This window comes from Hirundo rustica, chromosome Z (genome assembly GCF_015227805.2).
Source record: "Hirundo rustica isolate bHirRus1 chromosome Z, bHirRus1.pri.v3, whole genome shotgun sequence".
In the NCBI taxonomy this organism is placed as follows: Eukaryota; Metazoa; Chordata; class Aves; order Passeriformes; family Hirundinidae; genus Hirundo; species Hirundo rustica.
The window spans coordinates 27,280,870-27,301,085 of NC_053488.1; the positions used below are offsets into that span (position 1 = coordinate 27,280,870).

The 20,216-nt window shown below is 43.0% G+C and overlaps 1 protein-coding gene across 5 annotated transcripts in view; it reads left to right on the forward strand.

The window, feature by feature from the left end:
• Positions 1-20,216, forward strand: part of SETBP1 (SET binding protein 1) — a 271,500-nt gene that overhangs the window by 30,451 nt on the left and 220,833 nt on the right. For 3 of the 5 annotated variants that reach the window (XM_040089732.2, XM_040089733.2, XM_040089735.2), the window contains exon 3: positions 19,510-19,593. The exons of the other annotated variants lie outside the window; for them this stretch is intronic. In XM_040089732.2, coding sequence (XP_039945666.1) covers positions 19,510-19,593 — 84 coding nt within the window. The remainder of the gene's footprint in view (positions 1-19,509; positions 19,594-20,216) is intronic. 5 annotated transcript variants of the gene reach the window in all.

Consider the following 20,216-nt stretch of genomic DNA (forward strand, 5'->3'; position numbering starts at 1 on the left):
AAGTCTCAGATTGTTGTCCTTTTTCCCCCTTCCCCCACTTGTGCATGTTTTTCTTTCTTCCTTCCTTTCCCCTTTCCGTCTTGAGAACATTTTTATTTTTTAAAGCATATATTATTAATCCTACAACATCACCTAAAAGCTGGGTGTGTTTCTCATGAACCAAGCTGTGGCTAGTTTATATTTTTGTCTGTCTAAAATCAGACAAAGCCGGGGGCCGGGGGGGGGGGTGCAGGGGGGGCAGGAGCGGCGTGGTAGGGACTGTCTCCTGAAGCAGTACAAGCAGGGTTAGGAGAGGGAGCTGGGAAGCTGGACTGCCATTTTGGGATTCAGCTCAACAACAGCACTTTTCCTTGGCAGACCAGCAGTTCTATTAAGCCCAGGCAGTAAGACTGAAGGTCTTTGATAAAACAAGTTTAGTGACCCCCATCCTTTCTAAGCCTTTGTGGAGAAGAGGACAAGATAGACTGGAAAACTGAACTAGCCCCTGGCTCTTAGTGTTAGTCTTCCCATGTCACTTGTCAGATCCATTGGTCTCAGGTGGCCCGGAAAGCTTTTGTTCTACCATCATCAGTGCCCAGATTATGGTAGGAAGAGAGAACTTCATTGCATCACATTGCTGGTATAAACAGCTTCCCTGAGCAGTAAGTTAGTTTTGAATAACACTGCTGGAAATGTCTGCAGTGCTTTTCATGTGGTAGTCTTCACAGAAGCCCTTCTCAACCTTTGTGCAGGCAATTCAGCAAAGCAGCAAAGCTGAGCCTGGTCCAATCAGTTAAAGCACTTGGCTAGCCTCATTCTATCAATGAGGATGTGCACATATAAGGAGGATGGGAGGTCTTGGCTGCAGTTGATATCCAAAAGTTCAGGCGATTCACCTGAAGTTCCTCCAGATGATTAAACCTCTTAAACTAAGCTGGAAATCTCAAAGAAACAATCATTGTCATGTCCATTCTGTCAGTGGTTATTCCCAGATAGAAGCAGAGATTTAAATCCTCAAATATTTGCATCAGGTGATATAGTGGTACTTTGGCACAGGAAAATGGACATAAAGCTTTGGCCCAGAAAAATAAGTAAATGAACTTTACAGGTTTCACTTTTACTACTGTAACATTAAAAGACAGTGCAGTGCAGGTTGTGTTTGAGTTCAAGGTGATGATTCATCTTGGGTTTTAGATTGATTGAACCTGTATACCCACATCCTCAATCTTTTTTGTTTTGGGGTGGGGTGGGGTTTTTTGGTCTGTTTGGTTGGGAGGGGGGGGGGGGGGGTTGGTTGGTTGGTTGGTTTGTTTTTGTAACACTTCAGAGACTCTCACTTTGTTCTTAATTGAATGAACATTGAGAAGCCTTTCATGTGCATTGCAGCACTTGAGTTTCAGTGATATAGTTGTAGGGTGGTAGTGGGTGACCTGTTATGTGTGATGTCTCTTGAGGTGCATTTTGCTGGCTGCAATAAGCTCTGGAGGAGAAAAAATATAACAAACCAAACCATCTTCACCTTCCTCTCACTATTATCTCTTGCTAGAAGATGAACATTCCCTTGGCAGGATTTTTGCTCTGCAGTGCTGACTTTGATGCCTACCTTATTAAAGCTTGGCAACTCCTTCTTGTTACCTACTGGATGAGCCTTCTGCTCAGATGGCCTTCCCCTGCTCCTGGGGTGGCACGGCTGCTCTGCCCAGTGAGGATTTCCCTTTGAGAGCCTCCAGGGATAAGGGCTTTCCTGGTCTGGCACTTTGAGAAAAGAGCCAAGCAACAATCTCAGCCTAAACAAAAGGCAAACTCGACCTACTATTTATGTACTTACTTAAACATGATTTAACCTAAATAATGCACATTGTGACTTGGCCGGGGAGGAGGGGGAAGGGGAGGAGAGGAGCTTGTTTCTAATGAGCCAGAAGACAGCACAATTAATTACATATGAAGGACAGATAACTGACAACAAACTGTCTACAGTAGAGAGAAACAAAATACCAATGTGAACAATTAAAGCGTCCATGTGACGGAAGGGTCAGTGATTTCTCATAGAGCAGGCGGCCTGGCATGGGCCCTGGAGACCTACAGTGGATGCTTGGCTGAGCGGGAGACCAGGTGGGAAGAGATTTTGGGATCCTCCACCATCGAAACTGAGCAGGCATTTCTGAGGCTGACAGGCACTGCTCTGGGCATTCTTTTCATCACATGAGCTTTTGACAGCGGAATTGTTAGCTACTAATCTCAGCAACACATGAGGCGAGGAGGAGAGTGGGTGAGGCAGCAGAGCAAAGGCTCCATGGGCAATTAGGTACCTTCCTCAGGATACTGCCAGCCACATGAAGGAGAACTAAGATGACAGGGATTTTCCTTTCCCTTTTTTTTCTTAAAAATTGTTAATTTCCCTCACCATTGCCCAGATGTGGAAGCACAAATCTCAGCTGCTGAAAGTTGAATTTTTTGAGGGGTATGGTCAGAAATTTCCATTCTCTCTGCTCAGACTCCCTAAACTGCAATGAAATATGGCATAACTCATCACTCACAACACCCCTTTCATCCTCCCCTCTCTGCTGGCCCATCCTGCAGTCAGCCCCTGGCTGTAAAGTTTTGAAGCTAAAGGCCGATGGATTAGCCTAGAAAGGGCCAAAGGTTAAATGAGCAGGGCTAGCAGGATGCAAAGGGCTACGATTGAAATATTTGCTAAATGCTGACAGCCAGCAGAATAGAGGCAGACAAGTGGCAAATTCCTGTTTTCTCCTCTAATTGAGAAAATATTTTGGGTGGTATTCAGACAGTCTGCAGATCGAGACAGGGAAAGCCAGCCAGGGAGGGAAGGATGGGAGGACTTCAATAGAAACGCTATTCCCACTAAACCTGTATCCAAAAGCTTTGTGTTTATTCTTGTGGAAATCCCTGGAGCCTGAGGCTTATCTTTTGCTTGGTCATTTTTCCCATGCAACTGCAGAGCCAAAATGCTGCCCTTCTGAACTTAACATGTCTCACAAGCAGAATATGACCAATTCTTATGTTTTTACAGCTACAGAAGTCATTCTTTCATTGAATAGTAGAAAGGTTTGGGTTGGAAAGAACCTTCAAGATCATCTTGTTCCAAACCCCTGCCACGGTCAGGGATATCTTCCACCTTCCAGATTGCTCCAAGCCCCATCAAATCTTTCTTTGCAAGTCTAGCATATAGCATGAGGGTGCTACCATGAAAAATCTAGATGATGTGAGGATCAATCTCTCATCAGCTGGATGGGAGATTAATGAGATTTGATGGTGTACTGATAAAACATGACAACTACTCAACCCTCGATTTTATTTGCTTGTGACATTGATCATACTCAGCTGTGTTTTAAGCCTGTGTAATGCATGGGTCCCTTGTGCCTGGACAGGTATTATTACAGTCATTGTGGAAATGAAGAGAGAGAAATTGTGTTTATCTGACGCATCACAGATCAGCTGCACTGATTTCTGCCTTGGGCCAGCCCTCTGGCCTTCCTTGCTTGCTCTTGGATGTGGGTGGGAAGCTCTGGTGGCACTTGTGAGGAGGAAATTCCAGGTTGATGTGACCAAAAGCAGTTCACCAGCCTTTCACACTCTGATGTCTTCCTTCAAGGGGTCATTTAATCCTGCAAATACCCTCTATTTTAAGCTTTCTGCTTTCCCCTTCCCCAAATGCTCCTTCAAAAGCTGATAATGTACTGAGAATCTTTCAATTAATGCAATTTCCTTCTTTCTTAGAACTATGGTCTTTGTTAAGGAGTCGGGGGAGTAGGGCAAGAAAGATGTAAAAAGAAACAGCTTCTCAAGCCAAAAAGCAGCATGAGGGTCAGCAAAGTTTATGTTCACTTCTAAAAGCTCTTGTCATAACGCTGGGAGGCTGACTTATAAAATGTTTTCTGGAGCATGCCATAGCTGAAGCAGAGGAAGGTTTTAGCAGCAGTGTACCCAGTCTGTGACCAGCAAGTTGTGTTGCATTTGGGCTCTTGGAACCTCATGTGCTCCTTAAAGATGCCCAAGAGGCAGTCAAGAGATTCCTAATAGTCAATATGAGCTTGGTTAAATTTTCAGCATTTATCAACAGCTCCAAAACTTTGAGTAAAAGGAAGAAAACTTGCCTGGCTTTGTGGATCAGCTTCCAGTGAGGCATGCTGAGGGCTGCCAGGGTTCCATTCTGCTGGCCTTGCACCACAGTTGCTCCTGGAAAGCAGTTGACAGTGTTGGGGCAATATTCCTGCTGCTGAAGCAAGGCAAGGGATGATTCTTTTCCTGCCTGTGGCTATGAAGCAGCTGGTGTGTTTGTTGCTCAGCACTGGAGATTTCTGTCTTGATTCAGGAAGTCTGTGATGGGAATAAAGCAGAACAGTCAACACTTTACAGTGGGGAAACTGGGGCACTAACAGAGAGTGTGTACAGAGAATGGAATGGAGCTTGGGAAGGGTTTGGAGCCCCAGGAGCGGCTGAGGGAGCTGGCTCAGCCTGGAGAAAAGGCAGCTCAGGGGAAACCACCTGTTTCTGCACAACTCCCTGATGGGAGGAGGCAGCCAATGATGTTGGTCCCTGCTCCCAGGGAACAGGGACAGGATGAGAGGAAACAGCTTCAAGCTGTGACAGGGGAGGTTTAGATTGAATGTTAAAAATTTTATTCACCAAAGGGCTATATCACAACCCCATGAGGGATTTAAAAGCCATATGGATGTGGCGCTTGGGGATATGAGTCAGTGGTGGCCTTGGCAGTGCTGGGGGAATAGTTGGATTCCATGATCTTGGAGGTATTTTCCAACCTAAAAGATTCCATGATTCTGTGCCTCCCTCTGCATAATGCTCTGTGTCAGCACGAGCTGAAAGTGAAGCCCTCGACTCATTCAGTCATCAAACCATCCTCCTGCCTTTAAATCACGGGTCTGTCTTGACCTTCCCTTACCCCCCTCACTCTGTGCCTGGGTTGCACAAGGGAGAACAAAGTGACACTTGTTTGCCTCATCCAAAGAGCTCACTCAAGCAGGTGATTGTCTTGCCTCCTTTTGCAGTCCCCAAACAAAGTACTGAAGTGTTATTCATGTTGTTGATGTAAAACATCCCATATCTTCCCTTGGGACTGGATTTTTGCTTTCTGACTGCAAGTGGCACTGAAAGGAAAAGAAGTCAAAATTGCAGGATAAGGGAAATAATTTCCAGGTGCTGAAATTAGGAGAAAGATGTGAGCACTCATCCTCTGCACTTTTCCCAGTGCAGGATGCAAGGGATCTTTAACAGCTTTATCTGCAGTTTCTTAAGAGCTGAACCTTCATTTGTAACCCTGCTAGGGAAAAAAAAATAAGGAGAAGAAAAAAAAAAAAAAAAAAAAAAAAAAGAGTAGTCAATTAAGTTCAGTTAAAAACTTGTCATTGTTTATTTGTTTGGGGGATGTTAAGAGGCCAGTGCATCTGAGGCCAACACAAAAGAGTGTCTCGAAGCAAGGGCCACTATTCTCAGCCACAAGCTCCTCTTCACCTCCAAAAGAGAAGTTTATCCCTTCTGTTTTCAGCAAGAAAGGTTTAGTTTTATTTAATCATGAATATTTTCAACATATGTGCTGCTTCATGTTTGCATAAAGGTTTGAGGTTCAGATTCCAAAGAGTTTTGGATCTCAAAACCCAGGTGCATCCAGCATGCAAGCCAAGGAATTGGAAACATAGGTTTTTAAAATGAAAGTTAAACTTCCTCTGTTTTGATCTCCCTCCCTTCGAGTAAAGGATATGACAGCACACACCATCCTCTGTGAGAAAAGAGCTAGATCTACAAAGCACTTTGAACCCCAGAGTGATATCATACATTTTATTTGGTCTGTTCTGGTTTTTAGTCAAAATGACAGAAACACAAAAAGATCTTGAGTCAGCACTGCTTTCGGGCTTTTGTTTAAATCTGAAACCCTAAAAATGAAAGGGCAACGAGACAGGAAATATAAACTGAAACAAAAAAGGAGACTTGAAGAAGCCCAAGAGAAATGGAAAATCTAAACTTTGCTGAGGTGTCTTCAGCTGTAATGACCTGAAGGCTGAACTCACTCCAGAGTGGGAAATTGTACTTTTTCAAGCAACAAAAAAAGAAGAGCTTCTCTCAGGGGACTGATGAGTCAGGTCAGTTCAGAAGTTCTAATTTCCAAAATAATTCCCATAATACCAAACTCTTACTACAGAGAGGTGTTTTGTTGTTGCTGTTGTTTTGGTTAATTTAGGGGTGTTTTTGTTGTTGTTGTTGTGTTGGTTTTGTTATCTGCGTTTTTTTGTGGGTTTGTTTGTTTGTTTTGTGGGGGTTTTTTTGTTTGTTTGTTTGTTTTTTTAATGGGAGAGACAGACCATTTTGGACATCAATTTGCAGAGGAAACTGAGGCTCACAGCTGTAACCTGAGTTGCCACAGGTTATTCATACATGGCATTGCTGTTGCAAAGAGCTTATATTTCACAACTTCCAGGCTAGTGCTTTATCTTCTTCGCCATAATATTTCTACAGGGTTGTGTACGCTGTTGCTCAGGATTTTATATCAAGAAGAACCAGTTTCTGACCAGCAGTTTAGAAACTTTCCTTCTTCACAAAATAAATGTATTTCTTGGTTTATTTTTTTTTTCTTCACTGTGTGTGACTTCTAGTTCTCAGCAACTCATTTCTCTGAAAGAAGTATAAGGAGCCTCCCACAAGCCCCATGACACAGAGCTTCAGAGAAGTAGGGACCAAAACCAACTGTGTCTGAGTAAATGTCTTGTTTAGGTGTTTGTAATCTGACTCAGCAGCCCAGACCTTGATTTTTATCTTCTCAGAGGGTTGGGTGGGAGGAATGGGTAATAGCAGTTCCAAGCAATTCAGTTCCTAACATCTGGGGGCTAAAGGGAGGGACTGTATTTTGCAGTAAGTGCTTGATGCACATCTTGATGTACATGTTCAGTTGTTTGCCCTGTTGTTGTAACATTTTACAACCAGAAAAGAAGCTCACATCATTCATGCTTCCTGCAAGACACTTTGCTTGTATTTAGGAATATTTTAGGAATTACAAATGTACTTCATCCTTTCCCCCAGTGATTTTGTTTATAACACCTCAAGAAAATACAACAACCAAGCTTGGGTGAAAATGAACATCAAACATTAGAAAGATATTGAAGTAACATGGGTGGGAGGTGATAAATTTGATACGTTTGGTTGAAAATCTCTCCCTCAGACTTCGAATGAAAACAAAAAGGTCCTTGCCCTCCCTAAAAATATAGTTTTTCTATCAAAGAATGAAAATGATAGAAATTTGAGTGAATTTTTGGGCTTCAGAAATGCATTCTCAGAAAACCCTATATTGCTTTTAGGGAATTTAAATGAAAATAAACATGCCTTTTTTAGCCATATTTGGCTAGATAAGAGAGGTCATTGGGCATTTGTTTGTTTGGTTGGTTTTTGTTTGTTTGGGTTTTTTGTTTGTTTGTTTACTGATACCATTGTTAAAACAAGTCCAAACTGAAGATTTCTAAGCGTTTGAGTTCCTCCTGCTGCTTTGATTTAAGCCTTTAAAGCTCCAGACAGGCCAGGGAGGAGGCTGGAGCTGTATCTGCCAGCACTCTGCTGCTCTGCCTGGGCTGTCCCCAGTCTCTGCTGGGAATTAAGGAGGTTTTTGTTGTGTTTTGTCTCCTTTGAGGCAGAGTAGACTGCATGGCCAGCAGCTGGCTATCTCTCCATGCTTGCCGCGGATTTGCATGTGACCATTCTGTGTCCTGTAGTTTTAGATTCAGGTCTAGCAGCAACAGAGAAGCATAGGTTTAGGTCCAATCTTACGCAGTGGATTTGTGGTCCACTGTGACTCAGAGCTTTGGGGTTTTTTTAACTTCCAACACAGATGCTGAGACAGCTGATACGGGGAGCTGGGGGTGGCTGACGGCCTTAAAACACCCCTAAAGGTGAGAATCTGATAAGACCCACTATTTAAGACAAGCCTGGCAGCCTTGCACTAACACCCATAGGCTTCATAGCAGGGAGACGTGGCACTGTCAGGATGAAGAGACTCATAGAAACATAGAAAATCCTGAAATGGAAGGGAACCACAAGGATCATTGAGTCCATCTCCTGGCCCTACACAGGACACCTGCAAAAATCACACCATGTGCCTGAGAGCATTGTCCAAATATTTCTTGAACTCTGCCAGTGTGGCACTGGCACTGTGACCACTGCCCTGGGTAACCTGTTCCAATGCCCAACAACCCTCTGGGGGAAGAATTTTTTCCTAATATCCAACCTAAACCTCCCCTGACACAACTTCATTTAATTCTCTTGGGTCTTGTCACAGGTCACCAGAGAGGCTTCACACTCCTATCTTTGACCCTTCATACTGATGATGTGGTTGGGCTTCCTTGGCCAATGTGTGACAGTTTGTCAGAGAAATAGTCCCTTGAATGTTTTGCCCCTTTTGCCCGCATGTTTAGGCATGATATGGCACTGAAGAAGCTCCTCTTTAAAGATGACAGCTGTCCTTTGGTCCTTGTGAGGTCAAGATCAGCAAACATGGTCCCTTAAATTTCACCACTAGTAGTCTTGTAGCAGCTGGAGGTGAATTTTACAGAGGTGAAAGTTGGTGCTCACTGCTCTTTGACTGGCCACAAGTGGCATCTTGTGAGTGGGCACAATAGAAGATCTTCTGGTGCTTTCCCTGTGGGCTACAAAATACCCAGTGTCCTTATTCCCTTCACAGGATGAATTGGTTGCTTTTGTGGAAAACTGTGACCTCAAAGGGGATGCAGTGTTCAGGAGTCAGCTTGGATGCCATCAGCTCTGGGTCAATTGCTCCCAGCTCCCACATCTCGAAAGAAACTTCCCAATTTTCCATGATGCACCACCTTCCCATTGATTTTACTGCAGTTCATTGTTATCCCTAATGAGAGAAATTCTGTTTTAATGGAGTGTTGGACAGATTATAGTCAGCACAATTCCTCTTTCCTTCCACCCTATTTCTGTAGAATAATGTAATATGATCTTAAGTCACTTTTTGTTTAAAGGAATATCCAAATAGAGGAATCAGATTGATTGCTGTCTTTGTGTGCTTTTGTGTTCTCTGGAACACCTTCCTGCAGTAGTAGCATCAAATGTAAAGACTGAGGAACTTGACCTGGCAGGTGCCAGCTCTCGGGAATACAAATGTTCAGCTGTAGGAAATATCTCTGTTACAGCAGTGCTGTGGACGTAATTAGGCAGAGGATAACGGATGGGCTGCAGTAAGGTAGGAGGGAATGACACCACAGAGGTACTTCGTGGTGAGATCATAAACTACAACAGTGGAGCAAGGATGGGCTGGTGATGTCAGCCAAAACCTGTGATGAAATTCATCTCCTCACAGAGGACTTCTCTGTGGCTGTTCCTGCTTTATTCAGTCCCAAATCTGGAGGCCCCTCTGCAGGGTGACTGCAGAAGTGTTAAAGATGGAAATGCTGCCATGTTCCAGTTTTAGATGAACTTCTGGTTTCTGTTTCCACTATTATAAAGTATTTTGCATTCACAAAACACTTCCTCCTTTCTGATGACTGTAAGTGGGCTGTTTGGGTGGGAAAGAGTCGTTCTCTAGTAACAAGCACATAGTGTGAATCTTGGGGTTGTTCTGTGAAGAGCTAGGAGTTGGACTTGGTGATCCTTGTGGTTGGTCCCTTCCAACTCAGAACATTCTATGATTTTCTGGTTCTGTATTAGGGACCACAGTATCAACAGCTGGAAAACTCAATGCAACCTTTCCTTTGGGGCAACCTTTGCCACCCTCTGCATGTTGCTTCCCCACATGTACAGATTCAGGTGCAAAAAATGGGAATCCTAAGACAGACAACATTCATATAGATCAGTGCTTGCAAGTAGAAGAACAATCGTGAGTGAAAACATTCAATTTCTTCAGTTTTGGTCTCTTGTTGAGTCAGGCTGCAATGGAAAAATACAGCTTTGAATCAGAAGGTACTGCCTTCAGGAGGATCATCTCCTCTGCTCTGTGTTCGGGAAGGACTCAGATGGCTAATGGAAGTGCTCTTCCCTACCAGTCTGTGTAATACCTTTCCTTGTGGGCAGCATCTGTGCCCAAGCACAACCCCTGGAAATAGGAGGTCTGCTCTTCCTCCCCAGCTGCCTCTCCCTGCAGGGGATTCCCTTGCATGATCTCATACAGCTCTAGTGGTAATTATAATCATCTTGTGGCTCAGTGGGGTTTGCCTCCAGAGGAACCAACCGTATGGCTTTTGACACCCATCTGCACAGGTATGCAATATCTCATTGCCAGTTAAAAAAGAAAAAAAAAAAAAAAATCAGTAAAAGACATTGAAAAAGGAGTTTTCTCACTCTTTTTTTTACACTGCTGTTTAAACAGCTTTGTAGTTGTCCAGTTTAAAAAGCTATTTTCCAAGTTAATCTATTTTTTTAACCTTGAAGTTTTTATTTCAACTTGAAAAACAAACATAATTTTTATTATGCCCACAGACTTGCTGCCACCCTACCACAAATGTTAGTGATGATGAGCCATGCAGTTCCTTGAGACAGCCTCTTTTCTTTTTCCCATTTCAAAATGAAAAAAAACCCAGAAATCTCTGTTTTCTGTACTTTTCAAGGATGAAATTATTTTTAAAGATGCAGTGTAGAAATAATGGTGTATTTTAAGAAAACTTTAACTTTTTCTCTTCTGATATCTCTATTGCCACCTTCTTTCTTTCCCTCTGGTTTTGCAGGGCCAGGGGCTTGGGAAATTAAGGTGCATCAAAATTGAATGCAACTTTCCCCTCCTTCATAGTCACACCTCTCCTTGCTCTAGCCTGTGCTACTATAGGAAAAGATAAGGTGACTTGAAGATAAGGTGACTTAGCCCAGCATCACAATTATCATGTCCTGAAGAATCTGTCAACCCCGTTCAGGAGATGAGAATCTCCCTTTTCCTCCTCTAGCTGAAAGTCTCTCAGTGGGAATCTCCTTGCTGGAGTGTGGTGCCTCCTTGCCAGGGAAACAGCACATGGGCTGATCTCTGTGAACAGGTTAAATAAACAGGACAATGTTTAGGTTAATTGTCACTGGTTCTATTGCTCTCCATTACTGATCTATCTGGGAGCCTGCCAAGGGGCAGATGCGAGAGACACCATCATCACCTCCCTCATCATCTTCATTGTGTCAGGATTTATCCTTTTTCTTTTCCTTATCCCCTCCCCCCTGCCATATCCCCCCCTGCCCCCCCCCCCCCCCCCCACTATTTTTGTTTTTCTCTTTGGCTGAGCAAATAGGCCAGATGGCAGTGAGGGGAACAGACAACAAGTGAGCTGTGGCATATGGGCAGCCTGTTTAATTTCAACTCCTGTCGGGAAGTGGCTTGCAGGGAGGTAAGTTACAAAAGCGGAAGAGGAGAAGGAGTGTGTGTTGGAGGGGATGGGCAGGAGAAAGGAAAGACCCTTTTTGAGATGAAGCAGCCCAGCTGAGTGGAGTGTGGAGACCGAAACATTGGAAACCTTGGCTACATTCCTGACACAAAGCAGTAAATCAGCTGTTTCCGTGTCAGTTGGTGCAGGAAGTCTTGTTGGCTGCACTTGGGAAGGAAAGATGGGGATGTCTTCCTCAAACAAGGAGGAGGACATGTCTCTGATTACCATCTCACTCCCCCTGTCCCAGGAAAGCTCCAGCCAAGTTTAGGATCTGGTATGTGGAAGTTTTTGCCCAGCTGCAGAAGAGGACTCATGCTGTCCTGAATGATTTTTTTATTTGCAAATAAGATTTTGTATGTTTTGCTCCTATGGGCATCAAAGAGAGATTACCCTCTAAACAGTCCTTTGAAGAAAAAGGCATGACTTTTTAAGTTTTGAAGCAAAACAAAGTAAAAAGTTGACACAATACTAAGCTAAAGGCAGCTTAACAACTATGTAGTTGACAGTGATTCCCTTTTCCACTTCCCTTCTGTTTTGGCCTTAATTTTTCTCTGTCTCAATTTCCTTTTTTGATTCAATATGCAAGCTATCATCTTCTGGCTATCTATTCACATCGTTCATGCATTTTGGATTTTGCTGACTGAGAACAAATGGAGCCTTACCTTAAATTTGTCTCAATTTAGGAAGAAAATTAGAGTGAATTTTACTAAAGTATGGATATGTGAGGCTTCCTGGCTTCATTTTGGTGTACTCAGACTTTAGGAGCGGTAGGTGTACTTTTCTTACTTTCTGTAAATATGTTGCTTTTGAATCTCAGCTTCATTGAAATATAGTTTAAAATGGCTACACAATTGAGGAACTTGAGAAGTCTTATTCCTGCTGATGCTCAGTGGGTTTTGGTGTTCCTTGGTACAGGCCCTCAACACCTTAATCCTAGAGGCTTTCTTAAAAATCACCCATTTTGGCCAACAATATCATAATTTTGTTCCTTTTGCTCCTCTTTGGTGAGAGCAAGCATGGAATCCCAATACAATCATCATACACACGGACCATTTAGAGCCCTGTGCATATTATCAGCATCCTGACTGCTGGATGGGACTCCATCTTGATGCACCCGTGTCTGAGATTCAGCTGTGAGCTCCATGCTTCTTCTTGCCAGGGTGGGAAAACCCTTCACACCAATTAACATTAGGAAATCCTGGTCCTGTTGGCAGGATGCATATGATCCTGGGCTACAGTTGCACTCTAAGACTGCACAAAGAACTTTTTATATGGCATTAATTCTGCAGAGAAGTTTTTATTCACTAGAGATTCTGCAGAGTGATTATGCACCATTGGCTTGGTGGAGCAAAATTTCAACTTAAAGCTCAGGCACTCCTCTACTGATTAGTTTTAACATGAAATAGAAACACAAGCCTGTGATTTATTGGTGAAATATTTAAGATAGATTGTTAAATTATTTAAATAGCAGAATTTAAAGCAGGCAAGATAAGCAAAACAAACCAAAACAAACCAAAACAAACCAACCAACAAACAAACAAACAAAAAACCACCATGCAAAACAAAAAAGGCAGTTCATCCAAATAAGAGCTCAGTTTTCCTGAATCTGAAACCCATACACTTAGACTCACTAGTTATCTGGAAAAAAGTTTTCACTTTATTACCCATACAAAAAAACCTTAATCTTGAATCTTTTTCCATTTGTTCCCTGCAGACTCTGTTTCATCTGCAGTGCTAGGAATTTTTGCAGCCCCCATCATTTTCTACCACTCATCTAGCATGTATTTGGTCACCCAGACTGGATGCAGTTTTCCTCTTTCTACAAATGCTAATGGAGAGGTTTTTTGGCTTACTGTTGATAAACCAGGTGAGGACTGCTCCAGTCTTCTTGCCTGGGGTTCGGACATCACCTCATCTCATCTTGCCCTTGGAGGTGACCTTCCATTCTACCTTGAAGAAGCTTGTTTGTGTCTGCTACACTTGTCTTTGCCCAGTAGTCCTCTGGCATCTGAATGACATTACCATGAAGTAAAATAAGAGATATCTTCTTAAAGGAGGAGATAAAGATCATGCTCGTGTGTTCAAGGAAAGGACTTCAGAGTGGTGGTAGTAACAGTGTAGACTTCATGACAGTGTGAATAAAATGTGAATAAGCATGAAGATTATTTTGTGGATCCTTAACATTCATTTCACAGAATCACAGAACAAATTCTAGGTTGGAAGGCACCTTAAAGACCATCTGGTTTCAACCTCCTGCCATAGTCAGGGGCACCTTCCAATACTCTGGGTTGCACAGTAATCCATCCAACCTGGCTTTCCAGGGATGGAGTGTGCACATCTTTTTCTATTTTTTTTCCCATAATTTTGAGATAAAGTATATGGGATTTGCTGGATCCCAACAAGCATTTAATGTTTTCCGTTTCTGTTTGTCTAAAATTCCCCAAATTTGAGAGAACTTCCTTGCTTCCTCAGCCCTGTCTGTTTTGAATATCACATCAGTGTGACACATCAAAAGCAAAGGCGATTAAGCTTTGACGTGTCTTCAATAAAAACTCATGGGAAATGTGCATCAAGACCCACAGACAGCTTTGAAAATTGCAGTCTTTTCTCTTCATCTACTCACATTTCAGCACAAAAAGAAGAAATATTTTTCAAGTCTGACCTCCTCTAGTATGCCCTTCATCTTGGACTGTGCATCCGAGAAGGCAAAAACTTTCAAGGTGTGATTCTTTTAAATGTGGCAGCTGAAAAGAAGATAATTAGGACAGGCAAATCCAAACAGTATTTTTGCAAATGGTATTATCTTTTTTTTTTTTTTTCTCCCCTGTGTGTGTCTATATTATTCTTTTCCACCTGCCTTCAAGGGGAAGCTGATAAAAAGGATTTGCTTGGCCTTTTTGTTGCTGAAGGGGGAAGGGTACCATTTTTGTGTAGTGCTGCAAGACAAATTCTGCAAGTGAAACTACCCAAGCAGGGGCAATCCTGCCCAGAGGGGACAACTGAAGCAGGTTTTCTTTCTTTTCCTTTGCTCTCCTTTGTGGATTTGTTGTGCTGTGGGACTAAGTCCTTTATGACACGTAGGAGTGGGGTTTATGGAGCAATCAACTCCATCAGCAGTGGTGGCAATCACATAAGTCTTTGGTCTTTTGTAATAGATTTTGTGTGTGTGAGCTGACAGTGCGGCCAGGAGGGAAGGGGATGTGAAATGTTGTCTTTATTTTTTTTTATTTTTTTTTTTTTTTTAAGTTGGAAAGAGTCTGTCTTAGCTCCTTTATGCTTTTCAGGCTCAAGAATGAGAGAGAGCATGTACACATGTATACAGTCACTCAAGTGGGAAAAACCCCCATTTGTGGTTCACACAGGAGGAATTTCTGATGGAGACAACAGTGCTAAGCAGAAAGACACATCCTGATCTCTATCAAGTGAGAGGCACGCTGGTGGACACACGCACACAACACATACTCTCTGGGCACTCTGCATAATATGTGCAAAGAGCTGCCCTTTAATGAACGTAACCTATGGTGGCTGGGATGCAGCCGGCCAGACCTCACCATTAATAAACTGGGAACATTCTTCTCCTTTTTAGTCCCTTTCAATGCCAGCCCTGCGTTTTGATCTCCCTTGAATGCTGCTCCCCCTCATTTGGGGTTCCAATTCTGAGAAGATTTGGTGCATTGTTTGAGGTCGCAGGATGTCGGATTGATTTCGAAGCTTTTGTATTGACTCCGGGCTCCTGAATGAAGCTGTCATGTGTGTCTGTGGTTGGCTAGCAGGCTGTCCGGCTGCAAGCTGTGCCTTCCTTTGTTGTTTAGGCCTCATTGAGCTGAGGGAAGAGGCTCATTTCAGGGTGATTTACCACCACCCAAACACCAGCTGTCTGTTGTACTGCTGCTTGCCTCCACCTTGGATTCAGTTCTTGTTTCCCTTCCTTTCCCCCCTTCTCTCCCACTCTACCACTGTAGGCACTTGGGTACTGGTTCTTCAAAATGTGTGGATCACCCTGACAGAACAGCAAAAAAAACATTACAAACACTGAATGTATTGCTCTTCCTAATGACGTTTATGCAGCCAAGGGGATTTTTAGAGTTTGTTGCTGCAATGCTATACATAGACTCAAAGATTCCAATATCCCACATTGGAATTGACTCACAAGGATCATCGAGTCCAACTCCTGGCCCTGCACAGAGCAGCCCAAAGGATCACACTGTGTGGCTAAGAATTGTCCAAATGCTTTATGGACCGTGGCAGACTTGAGGCCTTCCCTGGGGTGGTTCCAGTGCCCAACCAACCTCTGAGTGGTTAGTCCAGCTCCCTGGGGAAAAAGGTGCTTCCAGTATTTTCAATTTGCGTTGCTCAAAAGAGAGAAAGGCTAATGAAATCAAGCAGGTTAGAGCCCATCTGGACCTGTCAGCTTCTACAAGGTGCATGGCACTATGCTAAGCCAAGCCCACCTCTGGAGCTGAGCTTTCCAGACACAGACTTGGAAGATAGGATTCTACCGTTAATCCCAGCCAGCAACACCAGAGCACAGAGCCTGGCAGCTCCCTGGAGGCCGGATGGTGCCATGTGCCTGGTGTCTGACTCCTTTAAACGGAGCTGGCAACTCCACACGGGACTGCTCTGGGCAATGCTGCAGTGATTTGTGCGTGCCCTGCACCTCCCCTGGAGGTGCTGGCGTGAAGCGATTTGTGACTGACCCTCATTTGACTTCTGGGTGATGCAGTTCAGTGTTTCTCGACCACAGGCTGTTAAAACTGGCAACTGCTCAACTCTTGTCACCCATGCAGCTGAGATAATTAAGCCTGTTACTATTATTACGGTTTTTCTTATTTTTCAGCAAACTTTGGCCAGCTGCTGGAGCCCATGGTGCAAGGAGGTGGGTGAGGCCAGCCAGATTCCCTGTAAGAGATGGGATAATAGGACATATGTCAAGGAGCCTTCTTGTTCTTTTGCCTTGGGAAGGGCAATGTTTGGCAGTGGATGTGAGCCATCAGAAGGAAAAGCAAACTTCCCTGTTGGAAGATCTTGTGCTTCTAAACAATTCTACCTGCTTCTAAACAATAGCAACTCATGTTATTAAAACGCCAGGAAACAGAAATTATTCTTCATGAACTAAGACCAACATCCATACCCAGTCAGATAAGGCTCTTCTCTTTGTGGTGTTCTCTCCTTCTCCTGAGAGCATCAAGTACTGCTGGACAAAGAAAGAAGAGAAATATTAAGAGGTAATAACTACAGAAGGATAGCAAGGTGTTTTAATTTCTTAACAAACTCCTTGGGCACTAAAAGCCATAAAATAGCATACAGATAAACAAACAAAAACTCACTACCCCTTAGCACTCTGGAGGGCTCTGGTTCAGATCACTGAATAAAAACTGAAGTTGCACATGCATGTTTAATGTAACACAAGGCATGTGCTGTGGAAAAGTGTGTTTTCCTTTAATCTGGTTCCAGACAGAAGCATCCAAACAGAAGCCCCTTTCCGTATCCCCACTGAACTGCTTGGTGTATGTGAGGAAACCCCTGAATGACAAGGCTTCCATCTGCTCTGGAACAGAGTTGCGACTGGCTGCAAATGTTGTCCATATGCTTTTTTTTTGCCTTTTGCCTTTCAACTTAGCTGCCTAATGTTAGACACCTATCTGCAAATTAAGCATCTGCTCATAAGGATCTTTCCTAAAATAAGATGGAGATAGTAGTTAATTCATTCAACGCACATTAAGAGAGGTGCATCTGCAGCTGGAAAAGGAGGTGGGATTATTTATCCTGTGCATTGCTTTCATTTGGGTTTTCTTAGGGAATCGAAGAGCCCCTTCATTCTTGTACTGTCAGAGGATAAGAAAGAAACTCTCAAGTTCTGGGTTCATATTTTCCTTGTACACTTGATTTTCCAGGTGATTATGGGCAACATCTTGTGATTTCTCTCTGTTAAATAAAACTGGTGATACTTCCATTTGGACAGGAAAACATGGCCGTGGTTTGCCATGAGCTCAGGTGACATGAGAGCCATAGGAGAGTGTAAAAATGGGTGTTTTTTTCCTTGGCTTTTGGTTAAAAAATGGATTATCTTCTTTGACATAATGACTTTGCAGCAGACAGTGGGACAAGCTGAGCATCAAGGAGACGTGTGGATATAGTTTCCTAACCACAAGTGTATGTTAATACTCTAGCCACCCCAAGGTATCCAGTTGCCTTTTGGGAAATGTGTGAGTCTCTACTAGGTCTTTTTATAGCTACAAATTGCCTCGTATACTGTGGGTTCTTTAGAAGGTACTGTGTAGTTAGTTAAATGGATCTCTCCTTGTGTCTCATTTTCCTGTTTCTAACACAGTATTTTAATACACTTCCTTTAACTTATAGTTTAACTTTTTCTGAGGAAAAAAAAAACCCTAAAACAGACCAGTTGTTTAAGGATTGTAGTAACCAGGAGGCAAGAGTGAAACACCTTTGACAGATGAGAGTCACAAGCAGAGGAGGCCAGTTGGAAGTAGTCCCCTGAAAACCTCAGAGTTGGACAGTTTGTAATGAGCAGCCCAAACATAAGGCATTTGGAGTAGTTATCAGATTAGGTATCAGTACAGCCTTTTTAGTGTCTTCGTTTTTTCCCAACTTCTCTTTTGGAAGGAGAGAAAAAGATAATTTCTGCACATTATCTGATTTTGCCAGGACTTGTGAGATGCTGAGCTCACCAAGTAAGAGATGGCCCCATACCTGGCAGGTTTCAGGCTCTTCCAAAGTAACCAAAAGTTTATCTTTCTGTTTTTAATTCCTGCCACCAACAGTCATCTCTCTGCTGTGCCCTGACATTGAGCAATGGCTGCATTTCCTTTTAAATCATGTCCTTTCCCTTCCTCATCCTTAAGGGTAGAGCACTTCCACTTGGCTAAACTCACTAACTGTCTTGGGATCTCCTTTTCTATATAAATTAATCCAGCTGAAATCGCTTGACTGTTCATGGCTGCACACGAGAAAATTCTCCCTCTGTTCCCCAGGAGATGCCAAAAGCATTTATTTTTCAACCGTGGACAGCAAAAGTCTGAAATTAGGCAATGTCTTTGTGTGCATGCCTGTGGAAAAACAAGTAATTATGATATGTTTGTGGAGACTCCACTGGCTCTTTTTGACTCCATGCAGTTTAAATTCAAGTAGCATTTAGACCAAGTCTGGAATCCCAACTCCTTTCTGCCATGGTGATTTATGAAGATGTCCAGATTTGACAAGCAACAAAAATACTTTGGTGAAGAACCAAAGTGACTCAAATAACCATGAGAAAAGAACCCCGTTAACATGAGGAACAACCTTTCTGCTTGGATCACACTCAGTCAGTATAATGGGTTTTCAACAAAATTAAAGGTGTCTGAGCTCAGTTTGACTCTCAGACTGTTGGTTACAGGTAAAAGGATAATGAGTGGACTTTGTTCCTTTGCAAATCTCTGTTGGTTTGAGCATCAATCCCTGGAAGTATCCAAGGTCAGGTTAGACAGGGCTTGGAGCAACCTGGTCTAGGGGAATACGTCCCTGCCCATGGCAGGGGGTGGAACCGGGTGATCTATAGGGTCTCTTCCAATCCAAACATTCTATGACTCTATGTCATAGGCATTGCAGAGTCTGTACCAGCAGTGTTAGGTGAGAGTGTGCTCTTGGATTCCTGGCATGGGTTTACCAGGGGTGATGTAGACCCATTGTTCTACTAAGAGCAAGTCTCTCCTGAAGACGCTATTTCACCAAATCGGGGCACATTAGAAGCAAGTAGGCATTAACTTGGTAAAAGTGAACAGAAAAAGTAGTGTATGATCTTTTCCTCAAGCCAATGCTATTTGGTATTTGTACTGTCTGAGCATGCTAGACATGTTCCTGTTCATGCAAGTGTATGGAAACCATGGGTTAAAATAAAATGTTTCTTTTCAGCTCTGCTTTCCCACTGTCTTTTTTCACACACCTTGCTTTCCTTTTTTCTCTGTGTGACTTCCCTAATGTTGTGACATTATCCTCTAGGGAAGTCTTCTTGGCAGTTTGAGAGCTTCCCCTCTGTGAAAGAGTCCACAGGCTGCCCTAATGCCCTTTCTTCCCCTCCTCCTGATCACAAGCACAAGCCTCTTGGTCTTCAGTGGTTCAGATGGTGTTGATGTTTTTCCTTCCTTATCTCTTATAGGGAAAAGTCACTGGAGATGCAAAACTGCTTATGAGTTGTGGTTGCAGAAAAGGGAAAAATTCTCAAGTGAAAGGCTCAGATCAGGTCAGTCAATATGTACTTTAACTGGTGAAATATAAGAATGTCTTAACATCTGGTGGATTTGATCTGTGTTATTGTATATCAGAGCTCCTGGACACAGAGTCCTTGCCATGACTGACAATGGTACAACATTCATGTTTTTGTGTTTGTTATTTGCAGAAAAACCCTCATGTAAGATTGGGGATTCATTGCACTAGGAGATGTTAATGTCCTAGCCTGACTTATTCCCATCTGGTTTATTTATTCATGAACTTTTTTTTTATAAAAATCCACTCCAGGCAATGCCTTTCTTAAAGAATATTGCATTTCCTTGCTGGCTAAATGCATGCAACCTTTGGTCTCCTAATGTAGCTGCCTGGATTGGTGGTAGTTCATTGCATGTTTTTGTTCTGAAGTGACACCATCACAAGGACATTCTTTATTGGGGTTCCTTATTTGTTCACAAACCGATGGCCAGGTTTCAATGTTCATTACTTGGAATGAATGGCCCCTTATTCTAAAATTGGTCAAATTGACATTAGTGGGATCGCTGACAGGGTTCAGTAATTGCAAGTGAGATGGACTATGCTTGGAATAACAGCCAGCTGGTGGTCTCCGGTCTCTTCCTTCCTCCTACCACTTGGCAC